This window comes from Botryllus schlosseri, chromosome 2 (assembly GCF_051294905.1).
Source record: "Botryllus schlosseri isolate E-star chromosome 2, Bs_hap1, whole genome shotgun sequence".
Lineage (NCBI taxonomy): Eukaryota > Metazoa > Chordata > Ascidiacea > Stolidobranchia > Styelidae > Botryllus > Botryllus schlosseri.
Window position 1 is genome coordinate 33149617 of NC_137237.1, and position 18337 is coordinate 33167953.

The 18337-nt window shown below is 40.8% G+C and overlaps 2 protein-coding genes across 3 annotated transcripts in view; one reads left to right on the plus strand and one right to left on the minus strand.

Moving 5' to 3' along the window:
* The window catches only part of LOC145434474 (lysosomal leucine aminopeptidase-like), a 229069-nt gene that overhangs the window by 114353 nt on the left and 96379 nt on the right, over positions 1-18337 (plus strand). The gene's annotated exons all lie outside the window — the stretch shown is intronic.
* Positions 7651-13166, minus strand: LOC145434470 (uncharacterized). The gene is made up of 4 exons (XM_080311826.1): positions 12676-13166; positions 12578-12617; positions 7990-12514; positions 7651-7898 (listed from the first exon to the last, which is right to left on the minus strand). Exons 1-3 carry the CDS (start codon positions 12702-12704, stop codon positions 8921-8923), a joined length of 3663 nt encoding a protein of 1220 aa, XP_080167952.1. The 5' UTR covers positions 12705-13166; the 3' UTR covers positions 7651-7898; positions 7990-8920.

Here is an 18337-nt window from a genome sequence, read left to right on the forward strand (position 1 = left end):
ATTTGTCGAAGAACAGTTGTCGTAACGAAGCGTAGAAGCTTAAAATGATACCATGGCGGTTTCTTCTGTGTTATACACAGCGCCTGATCCATGTCCTACTAGGCCATGCCTGATCTCAGAAAACGTTACCAACCAGGTGTCAAGCCGGAAATCCAGGCGTTAGTTGTTAAACTTGCGGACGATGTTACAGACGCATCATTCAAAATTGATTGGTAGGCTAGTAGTATAGTAGATCGGTCAACCGGTGCCTGGGGTTCTTATGGGCGGGGTGGTGAGCGGCTGGAAAACCGGGGGTGGTGAGCGGCTCTTATTTCTTATGGCGGGGGTGGTGAGCGGCTATTGCGTCTTATGGCGGGGGTGGTGAGCGGCTCTTATTTCTTATGGCGGGGGTCGTGAGCGGCTAGAAAACCGGGGGTGGTGAGCGGCTTTTATGTCTTATGGCGGGGGTCGTGAGCGGCTATTGTGTCTTGTGGTCGAACGGTAACCCTTTTCAGTATAGGGATAGCTCGCACGCGGCTTCGTTGTTGGCATGTCGTACTTCGTGTTGAATATGTATCAAGTAAATAGTCATGTGATTGATCCTTAGGTAATGTGTATATTCCAAATTACGGCGAGTACGACAATGATATATCGTTATTCTTATGGATGCGGCGATGATTCGTACTTTCAGGCATCTCTCGCGTGGTGTTGAATATGTACGAGTCACCAACAATAACCGCGCGGACGGAAACGTGGCTTGTTGCGAGGATTAAGCAGTGCGACCTATATTTCGAATGACCTGCGCGCTGAATTGTTTCCGTACAGTTGTGTGCTACTATCGATTATTACACTAGAACGATCAGTGTGAAATAGTTTGATCGTAAATTATGATATATGATGTCGTAGTTTAGTCGTATCAAATGACCGATCGTGTTCTCTTTCCTCGCTATTGGTTGCTAGCTGAATATTACTTTCGGCTTATTCACACCGCTGTTTCGCACCTACAGAATAGTCTGCTGTTCACATCCACAACAAGAATCACAAGTATACACATTTACACATTCGTTTATTACTCTGAAATCAAACTCTTCACAAATACACGTACAATCGTATCATTCACTTTTTTATCATCGCCAAAATTATCCAAGTATTCCTCGGTTGAAAACCCTTGAGCTCTTTTTATCAAGAATGCGATAGCATGATCTCCACACACATCTGAAGTTTTACTCTGTAACTGTTTCCCAGTCACTGAAAATTCATCCGGCTCCAGGAATTCGATTATCTGAGGTTTTAGTGGTCCGAAGCCTAGCGAATCATGAAAATGAGTATCGTCATCTCTGTATATAGACACCCAGTGAGATCCAGGCAAACTCGATTCGTCGTAATTAATGGTGATAGCGAATTTTCCGCTAGTTGGTTTCTTCGGTAACTGATCTACTGGATAAGTTCCTAGATATAGACTTTGTGTGTCAGGGTGGTTATAGAGAATATCATCGATCTCAGACGTATTTATATTTCGACGACTTGTCTTTTTTGATTCAGCTGTAGAAGATGTTGAAACTCCTTCAAACATAACAAGGTTACGGAGGTTGGTAAAGGCTTCGACGTAGTCAAAACCAGATGCACAGTTCCTGTCTTATGAAGTTGATAACATCCCAAACTATTATCGGGTGTCAAATCAAACACAAAAAGAGTGTATCCGTTGACATAATCTTTGCGTGAAATATTTAAAGGTGCCTCGGATTCCCAGCGACCTGTCTGGGAGAATAGTGTCATATAACCTTCCAGGCCGCCGTGTTTATCAAAATCGAAATGAAATTCCCGTCCGTTAATTTGACGCCCATCCACACTTAAAGAAAGATTTTGAACATCAAAGTGTTTAAAGTTGAACGGATTTTTGGCTCGAACACCATTAAATGTCGTGGTCTCGACTAAACCAATTACGATCTTCTTTGGCATGGTGCCGCTAACTAACTCTCTATCAATTTTCGACAAGCCCGCGGCGAATGTATGAGTCGACATTTGTAAGCGTATCCAGGGGTACTTAGCAGTATTCTTCTGTAATACAGACTTGTGTGCTAAGCTTACACTTTCAGCGATCTTCATCTGTTTGACATACACCTCCATTTCGAGTAAAACAATTTGTACATCTTCCGCATCACCAAGCAGACAGAAATTATCTTCGTTACGTGTAAATTTTAATTTCATGTCGACATTATCCAACATACATCTAGACTGTTCAAAAAGACCCATTCGAATTTTTCCGATCAACTCTAACGGAGTGCTGTTTTTTGTAAGGTCTTTTCGTTTAACATATCCAGTATTCGCTGCACCAAGAACATCCATAGATCCAGCGACATCTTTATAAAAACCCTGTCCTTGCACAAAACTCTCCGAGGCACCATGTGTATCATTCAACAACCGAGAGATATAAGCTTTGTACGCATGACAATTATCCGAATTCGTGATAACCTCGTTTGAAATAGTTACATCGATTTGTTTGAAAAGAGAATCCAACATGTTATTGACCAGGCCCACTTGTGTATCGTTTGCTAAATCAGTTCCATCGCGTTTAGTGAGCTTCAAACGTAATCTCAAGAACGTGTTTTGTAGATCCATATATCGATCCGTCCTTGGTAATTGTACTTCCATGACATTACCTAAACTATGGGGTTTGACGACGACATATTGCGATTCCTCAATACTGGTTTGCGTGTGGGGTATACTAAATATGTTTAATCCCGAGTTATGACATTCTCTGGAACCCGCGTGCATCAACATAGTTCTTAGTCGAATATATCCTGTTGTTTACGACGACGTTTGGATGAAGTGTTCTTTGACTTTGTTTTTTTCCTTTTTATAGCTTTTGGGGTTAAAATTTTATCAATCACTCGACCACCAGCTTGTTTACTTCTCTTGACAACACTAGACTTGATCGAGTTACCCCGTAATAGATCTCTCGCTATTTCACCTCCAGTCCGTAACAATTGACCGCCAGCGTATTTCGCAATAGGTGTCACTAAACGACCGAGTGATTTAAACAAACTCCCGATACCGGAACCGGCTTGAACTCCACCACTAAAATATCCATAACCATCGCCTGTCTGGTTATAATGACGATGGACAGAATGATGATCACACGTGAAAACAACTTTCATAATCGCTTCCTAATGTTAAATGTAGCTTGCAATGAACGACTTATTATATTTATAGGTTCCCCAAACTCATCCCTGAGGTAAAGACATACAGAGTCTACAACATCTTTTGAAACAGGGAAATAATACGGATTTGTCGCTACCCAATTATGCGTGACATCACCAGGTGTCAGCGGTATAACTCGTAATAAACGCGCTAACGTATCTCCAAGTAAGTGAGGGTGAATAATATCGCAATACACAAACAAATATTGACCAATCACCGGTTCGGTTAAAGTGAAATCGATCTCCATGAGGGCTAATTCGCAATATCTCGTCGGGATGTTGTTGATGGTGAGTAGTCTGTGTTCAAAATCAGCACCAAGCATAGAGGTGGTTAACGTCACTATTTTCATCGTGCGTGGAGTGTCAATGTGGTCTCTATATCATGTACTAACTGACCGTATTGGTCCCGGATGGTGATTTTTATATCGCGGATGTGGTTAATCGACACTGGGAAATAAAACGGTTTTTCATATACAACTTCTTGTCTCATGCACGTCTCGTTATTTACTTGGATCACACGAAGCAATTGACTCATGTAATCACCCACCGGATGATGTCGTAGTACATTGATATACACAAAAAGATATCTGAGGTGGGGTTGAGTTGGTTTAGGTTTGATCGACGTGACATTACATACTGGTGTCGACACTTGATCAACTACACTGAAATAATTCGTGAATATGTCCGTGGGGTGGAGTGTGATACGTTTCGAGTAACGAATTCGGAAAAGTTCATCGTTGATTCTTTCGGTGAAACAGTGTTTGAAACTTTCAGATAATATTCTTCGCGTCAACTCGAGGTTGTTTGCATAATTCCCAAGTGGTGTTAGGTACGCATCTACTATTCGGTCTTTCTCATTATGTAGCTCCCAGAGTGCTTGATCACGATTGATTATAATTCGATCAAGACATTCACTGACAAAACTCATATCCATCAACGCGAGTTCATTACAAATAATTTCATTCGGTAACACCACTGAGAATTCGTCCTGGGTGCCAGACAACGTGATGTAACTCATATTGAATCAACAGCTCTACGACGGAAGCGTAGGGTCACAGTCACTGGTGCTTTTCGAAATTTAATGGGGTTGCCAGCTGCATCACGTAAATAAATTCGTATTGTTCTAAAATTGTTTTTCGCTAAAGCAAAGAAGTATGGTTTTGGGAATATGTTGATTTGGTTTTCATTCGGTTTAGCGGTTACAGTAACCACCCGTAAAAGTTGTTGCAGCTTGTTACCGTGTGGTCTTGGTTGTATCAGATCACAATACACATAAACCTTATCAATCCGTTCCAACTTTATCGCGGGTGTAAAGATAAATTCTACCACTCCGCGGCGACGAGATACAACGCGTCTAAATGTTATTGTATCCAACACAGAACCAAGTGGTATCAATCCGTAAGGTTCGGGTGAATCATGCGTGGTACGGGGTATGTGTTTGACACTAGAGTCTGCGGTATCGGTATTTATGGGTACACCTCGCTTGTATCTTTTTTTACTCGTGACTAATCTTCTGAATGTGATTCTAAAGTCTCCGAACCCTTGTAAAATGAAAATGTCCCCCATGTAATATTTCTCGTACGATTCTAACATTTCACCGACGCTGTAATACGATCCTTCGGGAATATAATACCGATCGGTGTATCCATTCGCATCGACAAATCCAAAACCGATACTGTTCGCTGTCACTTCAATTCGTGGTTGAAAATCATGGGGGAAGGTCAGCTCACATAATCCTAGCTCATGGCGATTCATTTCTAATTCTTTGTAAAGTTCCGTTTGAAAATCTGTGCTAGTATTCGGAAATTTATCCAAACTCGCATTCGAAGGTAGAGTCAACAACATTTTATTGTTTCTTTTAACATATACGGTGAGGTGATGGATTCGGTAATAAATACCCAAGTGAAGAAGACAGTAGCGTTAAATATATTTCACGATCCACCCCGACAGAAATTTGATATAATGAAAACACGATTACACACACTAACATACAAATCTGTACAATAAACACAATCTGGTTTTTCAGACTGTTCGAGACTTGACCCATGCGAGATGAGACGGAATCAGAATCCATAGTTTGGTTGAACAACATTTTCAGCGTCTATTTATACAAATCCGAGACCCAGGAATTAAATTTAGATGGGTAACCCAACCATTTTACAAGATATTGCGTTTTCTTTCCTTTCTTGCGAGTAGACAGGATTTTCTCGATATTGTAAATATTATTATTTTTAGTTATTGGTTGTAATTCTTCACGCTGGAAGCGACCGTCTATAACTTCACCGTGGTAGTCTTTCAACTGATAAGTAGGAGGGTCACCTTTACGACATTGAGATACGAAAAAGATTTCTTCGCTCCAACTCGCCAAGGCACTTTTTACAAAATTACCACGTGATTTCGAAATCCTGACGGGTGTGCCGATAGTTAGTTTGGGTTTTTTAGGGGTCATGTCACCGTATAACCTATGGAAAATTTGTTCTTGATTTGAATAATCAACATCCGCTGGAGGACACCCTATAGCCACGTGAAAAGTAGTGTTATACCCTCGACATATCTCAGACAGGACATTGACATAATTCAAAGTCTTATTATGCGTGAAATAACGGTATAACACTTGCTTAACAGTACGAATAACACGCTCGCATATCGATGCTTTCAGTTCACTATTTGTATGAAAATGTCGCACATTGTTATCTTTCAAGAAAGTCTGAAACGCACGGTTAGTAAACTCAGAACCCTGATCACTTTGAATAACATGAGGTATACGATCCTTAAATATTTCCTTGAATCCACGAATAATACCTTGCGAGGTTTTGTTCTTGAGCGGATACAGATATAAAAATCGGCTGAAACAATCGATCGTCACCAACACATATTTAAAATTATCGTTTTCTTTTGAAAGGTTTTGCATATGCATGAGATCGGTTTGATACTGAACACCAAGACCGGACGTAATCACTCTAGGTCTCTTAAATTTCTTTCGATATGGAAAATGTTTCGTGTACGCGTCCTTGCTCGAAAGAAACTCCTTGACTTTGGCTCTATTCCGCCCTCTAGAGAATACGTATGCACCGCGATAACTACCGGGTAGCCCTGGTGTGAAATACTTAGTATGGCTCCCATCCGTATCGTCTCGGGGTCTTGGGTGTACGACCGCTTTTCGTCGGGGCATGCTGAGTCTTTACTTTGCTTCGTTGGCTACTCGGTGATGGTATAGGAATCCTTGATGGTTCACCCTTGATCAGGCGTCGCAGTGCGTCCAACTCACTAGCCGAAAATAGATTCCTTTGTTCTGATATATCGATTTTCATCGGTTGATTCAGTGTGTCGTGTTTTGTTTGATAACGATTTAGTGCGTCGTTATATAAGGCTAATTTTCGTTCTTGGGGTATGTTCATCTGTAATATGTCGCTCATACATTTGTCGATATCCAAATCCAATTTCTGAACGTCAGCTCCGTTGATCGGGCTCGGATTTATGAAGATTTTTTTAAAAGAAGTCATTTTTTGAAAAGATTACCGAGTAAACCAGTGACGACGGGTAGGATGCTTGATAATAGAGTCATAAACATACCCCCATTCTGGTTGACCATACGTTTTTTATGTCGAATAGGGATGTCTTTCCTGACAAGTCGACGTAAACTACATTTATGAGCTGATAGTCGCTTTCTTTTATACTTTGAAAGAGGGATGTTGCCGTTTAAAATGTTCTTTGTACAATCGCATATACACTCGATCAATTCTTTGCTGGCCCCCGATATAATTTGCTTGCGTATCTCGGGTTTACTTTTATGTAGGAACTCTAGTGTGGGAATATGCCGCCGTGTCCGAGCTGGTACCTTGGTCATTTTGCGTTTAAAGTCGGCTCTGCGTCTGGCTATTTATACCATCGGGCTATAAACCACCATGGTTTCACCAGGGAATATATTGGTCATAACGCGTCGATTTTCAGGTGCTTCTTGCGTGAGATCGATAAATAAATAACTATGAGGTTGTCTAGCAGCGTCACGATAAGCCTCTGTTAAAAATCTAGAGTTTGGATACATTTGTCGACCAAGAAAACTGATCTGCTGTTGGTCGCGCGGATTCTTGAAAATCACCATATACGAGCTCGAGAGACTCAAGTCACGTGCTCCTTTACCCTTGTGATACAGGTTCTGTGTGATATAGCAAATTGACTTGGCTGAATGATGAGAAAATCTTGTAAAGTAGTCTGCAATTTTCGCTGTCTCAGTCATGAAATCATCCACTATAATCAAGGTGTCTTCAGAGCAAACCTTCAACTCTTCTAAAATATCTAGACCAGCGTGGAATTCTACGTTATGCATCGTCTTGAAAACCTCCTGATAATTATTGTAACAATATACGACCCTGGACACACTAGGTTTAATCATTGATGTCGCATGTCTAATCAGCTTGGTAACGAAAGTAGTCTTCCCACTTCTTGAAGGACCACTCACAATACACGCGAATGGGTGGATCAATTCCATCATTTGTTGTTTATTGAAACTCGATAAAGTGCATGTGTTTATATATCAACAAGGTTGGGAATATCCACTGTTGTAGTCATCTTGTTCTAGTGGAATATATAAACCCAGTAGAGTTCGATTTAACAATTTTCCACGGGTTATGAAATCTTCATCTGTCCCTCGTAATTTCGTCAGTGGAAGTTGTAGTGTTACGAACGCTTTATTCAAGTCGTCAAGCAACTGATCCCAATCTGTAAAATAATAAATCACATAAGAGGATTCATAATACGTTCATAGCGCTTTAAAATCTAACAGCGTTACTATAACAACTATAGATCTCACCTTTTGAACACTCTTTCAAATCTTTATGTTGTCTGTGTTGTTCGTATAATTCATGCGATATCTCTCGTTTCAAATACAGCTCCACGAAGTGGACATGATCGCGACGTTGTACAAGTGTCTTTTCGTGTAACCGAGTCAGATCTGCTTGCTCCAGAACAGCTATTATGTAATCACTAACCATCTGCAAAAACAAGACACAGATATCAGCAAATATTGTTACTAAAATGTTTTAGTTACAACATTTCGAAAACACCCACAGATTGTAAACAAAGTTTCACCTAAAACTATCAGTGTTCACCACAGATTATGTTCACAATGACCAAGAGAATCATGCTTGCAAAAAATCATCGGTTGTAGCATCGCTACTTTCAGAGTCAGAACGAGGTCGTTTCAAACTGTTTGCGACTCTATGTTGATCAAGGAAAAATTGGAATTTTCTATGTCGCCTGCGAGTTCCCAAGTAGGCTTGTCTCTCTTCGTGACCGAAAAGCGGTATCCACGAACAATTTTTTCCCAAGACCACATAATTTGTCAGCTTCGCCCTGTTGAATAGGATGTGGTTATCACTCGGTGTCTTTCGATCAGGAAATTGTAGTTGAAGTAGCGCTTCTATGCAGACACTTCGGACACGGGTCCATTTCTCGTCTAGTTCCTGCCGGCGCGCCTTGGATCGATCGGGTATCGTGCGGTCTTGTGAGTTGTCGTCGGTACCGTGAATCGAGAGTTGTGTTAATTCCTGTTCCAGTTCAATCGTCTCTTTGTGCAAACTATTTAAATCCAATTCTACCATTACTGACTCAATATATGAAATAGCGTTATCCATCTGGAAAACAAATGACACATTAGCACATAAAAAGTACAAGTAAATCATAACAACAGCAGACACACAGATAAAATACAATAGCACACAAAATATACAATTACGTCACAATTACACATTCAATGGCAGGGTTGACACACCATCCTCGAGCACTCGACGTTTGGCATAGAAATAGGAAAATGTTTTACGCTGTTGTTTGTACGTATAGACACCTCCATCTCTGCACCGAAACCCCTTGTTCACTCCCCCGACAGATTGCCTAGATGTCAAGACACCCAGAAAAGTTTCGAAATCGACTGGGTTGGATTTCTGGAGACCTTTGGAAGCCAATTTTTTCTTTGGACCATCACAAAAGTAATTTTTGGATTGGAGACCACAGATAGATGTACCGCCTTCATACTCCACTTTCATCAAACCCGGTTGACGAAGGTAATACGCGTACGTGTCTTTGCAACACTGCCTCGAGCGATCAAAAGAAACCGGGTCAGCCAAAAACTCAGTTCGGTGCTCATCACAAAAATAGCGTGGAAACCAGTTCTCATATTCAAGATAAAATTCACCCCTTTTCTCGGGGATAAGAATATCATCGAATGAGGCTGAATGCGAGAGATAGAGGGAGTCTGTGTCCATCATTAATAGCATGAAGCACTCGTCACGGAAATATTTACACAAGCAGTCATAAAAAAACGACAACATCTTGAGCTTAGCATTGTTATACACCCAGAATCCTACTTGAATACAGTTACCCCACTTGATCGTTTTAGGTCGCTTCGTTATTTCAAATAGATTAGCGTTCAATTCGTCACATTTCACAAAAAAACGATCCTTCACATTGGTGCCTAATTCGCTTTTATCACAGTAGGAGGTTCGTTTGAATTTACGCGGGTTCATCAAGACGCGGCCATAGCTGCTGTTTCCGGCTAATTTTTGTGTCAGGGCAATGATCTCTAGGCTAGGGTCGCGGTCTCCAGCTCGTCGACAGTCTGAGACATTTTTTGCAAAGTTGTCAAAACAGGTCTTTTTTGTGAATTCGACCGCCTCATGAATTTTGGATATAATCAACCCGTGCTCTACATACCACTTGATCAAGTCAGAGGTCAACAAGATTTTCTTACCCCAGTATGAAGCAACTAACATGCGCGTGGGTTTGGTGAGTAATTTACGATCAATGGCAAACTGCTTCATGTGACCTGTCAAATGCTCGCGAGACACCATCGTATTTTTGAATATCGGACATAGTTCAACAAACTTCCTTTGTAAATGTTTTGGTGTAAAAATATCAACTGATAAACATCCGAAGAATGTACCAGTCATTACCATCTCCATCAATTTTTGTGCGGTGACAGACTTGGTTCGAGTCAATTGTGGTTGAATACCAATAAGATATCGCACAATATCAGGATTTTCCTGTTTCTCCGTGCGCCAGTCGCATTCCCATTTACATATGACTTGGTAATTGAGGCTTTTGTAATAATCATGAACACGTTTAGTTCGTTCTCGCCGTTCCAAGTCATCACACCCAAATCTGCATTGATGCGCGTGAAAATGACATCCAAGAAAAGACAAGATTACCCCTTGACCAGCTGAATTACGATAGAACCCATCAGCCGGATAATTACGAGCTCCTACACGGATTTCAGGTCCATTAAAATCATGGTGGACATGTACATTGTGGGTATACGAATACCAGTTTAACCATTGAACTGCTGTCTCCCCCCATTTCGGTGCAGTCTTTACAGGTTTGAATTTAGTACACTCAGCATCAAGTGGTTGCCAATGTACCGGGAAACCAGTTGGACTAGGTTCACTCAAAGCAAAAAGGTATAACGAATTGCTGTCCAGCCCTGTTACATGTTGGGTAATCTGAGCGTTTTCCTTATAAAAAAATTCTTTGATTCGAGTTTCACCCTGCTTTTGATATCGATGAAAAATGACTGACGGTCCACCCACTAAATTATCTCTGAATAGCGAAACCAGATCCTGGTGTTTATCATTGAACAAGGTGAAATCACGTGGAATGCTATTGAAAAGATGTCTTGATACAACCCCAGGTAGGGAGACAGCTTCCTTGAATATATCCACACTGAATTGACTTTTGAAAGATTGAAATTGTTTTTCCAACCCCTCAATGAAGTAGTGAGTGTCGATGGCATTGTACCATTTGAGATAATCACGCAAAGTGGTCATTTTGTTATCGTTCCAAACCTTCAGACAGTTTTCATATTCAGCTGTGGATATATTACGACCTTTTAGCGAGCTGTAAAACTCGTCGTGGTTAGGTAGAGTCGGATAATCTAACTTTTCCAAACTAGTCAGAAACTCGTACGGAAAATGACCCTTAGCGGCGCTACATTTGAAGGCTTTCAAATAAGCATCGTACGAGAACCCCGGTGCCAAGTAATTTACAATGTCCAAAAATTTGAGTCTGTTAGTTGTCAAAGATAGGAAGTTGTTACCCCGTTTCAATACACTCAGATTTTCGTCAACGAGTAAACCCATCAAGTACTCTTTGAGACAGTTCAAGTCATACCGACCACCATTGAACGACAAAACAGGGATTTGTTTTAAATATCGCATAAACTCCTCCTGTAAACGTTCAAGTGGTATTTTTTTCTCGGAAGGATCGAGCGCTTTCATTTCGGTAATTTTAGTTTCGAGCATATCCAAGTAGTGATGATATTCCATCTGTAACAACCTAAATGACTCACTTTGAATATCATGAAAATGATCAACCATTTCCGCACACAAGTCGTTTGGGTCACCGTTCGAGACAATTACATACGGTTCCAAGAACCCTTTCACGTTAGAAGATATGCTAACAGAAATGGGAATATGTTTGCACTCCCATGAAGTTTTGGAGGAATCTGGAATATCACACTTCTCAAACATACTCTCGATATCAAACGCGATACGGTATTTGAAATAACGAAGCTGCTGAGGAACAAATACCCCTTCTAGATCAAGTTTTTCAAATATGTTCAGAGGAGGTGTATACACGCCACCGGGAAACACTTCAACAGGTTCCGTTGTACATTTGTGTCTGGTCAATTCATACTGCTCATAAAAAAATCTTTGACAAACATCACATCGATAGCTCTCTGCATAACGGTTCACGTTAGTAATGAGACAGAAATGTCGATCCTCTAAATGTAAATACACAGGTTTCGCTTCAAACGTACTACGACGTAGTGCGACAGCTTTACCCTCGGTCTTGGTGTATACAAATATAGCGACATTAAACAAATCCTCGATATCATCCAACATGTCAAGAGTTACACCAGATTCTACACTGACACCGTATGCTGAAGTGAATTGTTGGGCCATTGCTTTGGTGTCTTTACCTATCGAGTGACCAATACAGCGAAAAGCACAGAGATTGTCATTGTACCGCTTCTTATTTTTCCGACGTGTAAATGGCATGATCGATTTCGATTGCGCAAGCCATGTCGGTAGTTTAATACCAACACAACCAATCAACACACCCTCGGTAGGATATTCATATATCTGCGGGTTGATCAGACAGGTCGATTGGGTATCTTGGAAAACATCCGACCGCTTACGATTGCTGACGCTAGTATTGCGCACGTGGTTACTGTTCACTACATACGATTTCACCGCTTGCCAGTTCTGAGATGTAATTTGCTGCTTTTGGTTGTCGATCTCTGGCGGTGCGTGTTCTTCATGATTCCAAAGGTGTCGAGTCATCTGTAAAATTGATACCGCGTGGCTACATTCAACACTTGGGAATATTAAACTAGTGTTACTTACAATGGGGTTTCTTTTTCGGTATCTTCCTTGGATCTTTATACTAAACAAGTAACACGTCAAACTATGTCGCTAACATAGTAATATAACAGATAACTCACCAGTAGACTTGTGTATCCCACTTAATCATTGAGTTCGCTTTGTCTGTTCAACAACAAAATCATTACATCATGCTCAATAGTTCTACACAGTAATAACTCACCGTATCAATTCTTTAATCCCACGGTTGTTTTGTCTGGTGGATAAATAAATAACAAATTATATTCATAAATCAAAGTATTCGCACCGAATAACTTACCTATCAAACCTTAATCCCTATGTCAATGTAATCTCTATATGTAAACTATATAAATCTAATGACATAACCGACTTGAGATATGAAATAATGTTATCCACCTGGAAAACAAATGATACATTAACACACAATACAAAAAAAAAATCATATTAAACAAACATAATGTACAATTAAACCCCAATAACGCCACACACACAATATATACAAGTACATCTCAATAAAATTCAATGACAGGATTATTTTCTTGGGTTGCTATGAAAATGATTGAGATCATGAAAAGACACATCGGCATCGTATTTCGATATCAGCTCAACCAATCAACAAACCGTCAGTGGGGTATACGTAAAACTGTACATTAGCCAGACAGACTGCCCTGTATTTTGTATCTGGTCGAGAGTCTTGTAACACATCTAGTGCCGTTTCCAAGCGAATAGATTCAACAAATTCATCGAATTTAGCTAGTGTTGAAATTGCCGCTGGTGTTTCTAATACACTATCAACATTCGCCGATGCATGAAAATACCGAAATCTCCCAGCCGCGATGTTATGTAAAATGATTCCATACGCAAAATTGATTTTGAAACGAGTCGACTCTGAGAAAAATATCGCTTGGATATCGCGGAAAACATCCGGTATCTCACGATCGATGACTCGGATATTATACACGCGCCGACTCTGATTCACTACATATGATTTTATCGCTTGCCAGTTCTGGGATACAACTTCTTGGTATTGGTCGCCTGTCTCTGGTGGTGTGTCTTCTTCCTCGCGAACACGACTCCGTCTGCGTCGACTCACAGACTTCAGCGACGCCTGGCGCGCTATATCTGCGTGGTTTGGCTGCATTTCGATCGTTGTCGTAAGGTCGCGTTGTGCGGATTCAACTCTTAAATCAGGCGTCATCAGATCACCAGGATTAATCACGTCAAAGATATCGGCATTCTCTTCAAATTGCGATTCGAATGCGTTTGGTTCATAACCAAATGTATCAAGATTATCTAGCTGAGCCTCGGCCATTGTACAATAATTAATCTAACTGCTCCAACCAACGTTTATGTCTGCGACAGCGAAGTATAACAATCAGATCGCGGTGTTGGCTATTTATAGATTTAATTCGATAGTAGCACGCGGCTGGGCGGGAAATAATTCAGCGCACAGGTCATTCGAAATATAGGCCGCACGCACACTGCGTAATCCCCAGAACCGACCGTGTTTCCGAATTTCAGAACCGGACGTATTTAGTGTGTCACACAGATCGAAACGCGGCCGCGGACATCTGTTTTTTCAAAATCACACAGCACACTGCGCTTTAGTGAATTTCCTGTTTAGCGAAACGGGTGATTTTATTGTGTCACACATGTCAAACGCACCCGCCAACATCTGTTTTTTTTTTTGAAATCTGAGCGGTGTATTTCACCATTTTAACACATTGTGGTGTCATTCTCATGGTTTACTTTTTCAGGTGATAGTTACATATACTCGTTATGGCAACTAGCGCGATTATTGAGAATTACCTTCTCTATTATCATAACTTGACAACCCCCACATTGAGCGAGACGGAAAAATTCATCCACGGAGTACTAGATTTCTATGTACATGGACAAAACGTGAGCCGTGTTCGAAAGTGTGATTTTACCGCATTGGTTAACTCGATTCGATCATACGGCATCGACTGGAATGGGGTTTTTAGTGTCATAAGCATTGCGGCGATGAAAAGTGACATAAGTACCCTAGCGGCGTACAGAGATTTAGCAACAGACAACTTGAATACTCACTACAGTACATTGATAAGTGACTGGGTAAGAAGAAAATTCATTCGTATCGTTTGTCACTTGTGAACGGCATCCTTTCTTACAGAACTCCTGTAAAGTTTATTTCAATCCAAGTCTATTCACGCGGGTCATCAGGGTTATACAAAGACTGTTAACTCACTTAATACCACGTGCCTAATTCTATAAATATCGACGGATTTGTTGATGACTCCCACTTTATCAAACGATATGGCATCGAACAGCGTCAACACTATGCAAGTCGGAGCAACTTCAAATTTTCACGTCGGCGTCAAATTCGTCTCATCACCCAAAAGAGGTGGCGTTAGCCAATATCTCAAAGGTATATTCATCGATGGCAATAACGAAGAGATATCTTTCACGTGTTTCAATCGTGATTTGTTCGGGAACATTGAGAAAGCATTCACCAAACGAAAGAAACTCATGGTCAAATCCGGTTGGGTTCAAACTGATAAATTTACTGGAAAACCCGCTGTATTACTTGGTCGGGCTTCGTCAGTAACTCTACATGGAAAATCGAGACATACGACTGAAGAATACCCATTATTGACCTGCGAATCGGTATACGGAAATAAAGATGAATACGTCTCGGTCGCCGCTACTTGTGTTTCTCGAGAGGAGAAGATGGTCAATTCTGGCGCCGGAAAGGAGTTGAAATTATACAGTTTTACATTGAAGGATGATACTGGCGAGGTGGTTTTGGATCAATGGAACAAAGCCTCGCTCGTACCCGGGAAGAAATATAAACTAACTCGTGTTAAAAACTGTGTCGGCAGCTTGAAAATCGATTCGTTAACTAGACTTGTTGAATTGAAAGAGTAGTTTGCATATTTGTATACCACAATACAATATTTCATTTCGCGTAAAATGTATGACCTATGTGATTCGACAACTGGGTTAGTGCGGTGTTGTTCTACTGATCGAGGTGTGAAAATTGTACTATCGCGATGAAGTTGTGACTGTGAACAGCAGACTATTCTGTAGGTGCGAAACAGCGGTGTGAATAAGCCGAAAGTATTATTCGGGTAGCAATCAATAGCGAGGAAAGAGAACACGATCGGTCATTTGATACGACTAAACTACGACATCATATATCATAATTTACGATCAAACTATTTCACACTGATCGTTCTAGTGTAATAATCGATAGTAGCACACAACTGTACGGAAACAATTCAGCGCGCAGGTCATTCGAAATATAGGTCGCACTGCTTAATCCTCGCAACAAGCCACGTTTCTGTCCGCGCGGTTATTGTTGGTGACTCGTACATATTCAACACCACGCGAGAGATGCCTGAAAGTACGAATCATCGCCGCATCCATAAGAATAACGATATATCATTGTCGTACTCGCCGTAATTTGGAATATACACATTACCTAAGGACCAATCACATGACTATTTACTTGATACATATTCAACACGAAGTACGACATGCCAACAACGAAGCCGCGTGCGAGCTATCCCTATACTGAAAAGGGTTACCGTTCGACCACAAGACACAATAGCCGCTCACGACCCCCGCCATAAGACATAAAAGCCGCTCACCACCCCCGGTTTTCTAGCCGCTCACGACCCCCGCCATAAGAAATAAGAGCCGCTCACCACCCCCGCCATAAGACGCAATAGCCGCTCACCACCCCCGCCATAAGAAATAAGAGCCGCTCACCACCCCCGGTTTTCCAGCCGCTCACCACCCCGCCCATAAGAACCCCAGGCACCGGTTGACCGATCTACTATACTACTTAGGCTACATCGCGAAACCCAAAAAATATGCTAGAGAAGGTGGTATTTCAATAAAACTTTAACATACTGTGCGAGTATTCTCTGTTTCCGAATCTTAGCAGCAAGGACAACATCAGCTGGCAAATTTCAAAGCAACAGTTATCCGATTCAACCGTGACCAGAAGTGTATAACCGCAATGTCAGTCGATCTTTTATTGCAAGTTCTGAAACACGTTTCCGCGTAACTCCTGACTATAAGCCTAACACATTTGTTTTCCATTTTTTCTTTTGTTTTTGGCCTAGCAATACAGAATCTTTGAGATGCGTTACATTATTTGTAATTATTTATATTGAAAAGATTCTGAACATAAAATAATTTCAAACTTTGCTGCAGTCTACTTTTAGGGCGGCATTTTCAACGAAAGCCAAGGGCGGCAGCATCTGCTCCTACGCCACTGAGTATAGGACTATACATCCTGTTTCGATTCACGCACCCTATGTTAAGTTTTGGGTGACTGTCGCTCACGCAGAAAATCACACCTAATACAATCAGATTCACTGAGGAAAGATGTCCACTCGATATGAGACACTTTGACAATATAGCCTACCAGCATGTGACCAATGCCGAAATGTATTCGTGTTAGATCAGCGATTGTTAAAAGCAACAATTCTCTTGATAAAAAAATCGCGACGAGTTGAATAAATCCGCCTAAAATATTCTACTTGATGTTGATTTGCGAAATAGGCTAATATCAGGCCTTGAATCGTATAATTTCACGCAACATATCGGACCTTGGTGCTCGTACCCACAACTGGACCATGCATTACTGGTTAAAACCCGCTGGTTAAGTATCAATCGTGGAGTTGCGACGATTAACATGGAGTGCGAAGCAAAAGGGAATAGCCTACATTGCTTTACTGATGTAGGACATTTACCTAGCTAGCCTGCGTGCAGAGTGCAAATGTGATAAGAAATAAATCGCCTGAATGATCTAACCTCCTGGGTTTATATAGCTGTAAATATGACTCCCAAAGAGGTCAGCGCCTCGCCATCCACGAACCTCACCGTACTACATTGATGTGTATATCGATAATTTCTAGTGCAAGTCGTCCGAGGTTTAAACTATATGTTTTAGTAGGCCTAATATATTTAGACAATATGACATATTATGCAACTTCTTATAACACATTTAGAAATTGCATTAACCATATTTTAAACAAGTTGTTTTAAACAACCGTAATCCCACAATAATCCAAAAATACAACCGACAATATTTATCTCTTACGCACAAACAAAGTTCGATTTGTGAATGCTGTAACTTTATCGAAGCAAGGATTTCTTACAGGGATATAGCCTATCTATATATAACTTCTTCATGGCGGTCAACTATAGCTCTTCCTGGAAGAAAAAATTAGATCCGCTTCATCAGATTACCTCAGCAAAGGTGACTACAAATTTTATCTTAAATTGATTACATGAATCAAATTTCTTCCACTGTGACCGCATTTGAACTTGAAGTCAAAGGTTTGCTGGCTTCTTGATAAAGCCAAGGTAAGCAGATGGTGATGATGTTATTGTCACATATTCATCATGTGATATAGTCCAGGGTGTTCAACCTGGCACGTGATTGGGATTCGGTTACCGTTTTCGCGAAAATTTATCAACCCCTTGAATGTCGATAATATTTGTAGTATCACATATTACTATCAAATATTTATCCATTCTCAGCCCACGTAATCAGATTAACCGGTAGAGCTGACAGGGGGATGTGTGAGAAATATTTCGGCATCCAATTATTATTGATGGTTCTTCCGGTTTTTTCTAACCGTATTGTTGCAAGACGGTCGGTATAGTCAAAATATATTGGAATCGCCCAAACGTAGCAGAAAAACCTTCATTCGTGAAACGTACACGATTTCAACATGTTATTTCTTTATGAGGAGTATCAATTTT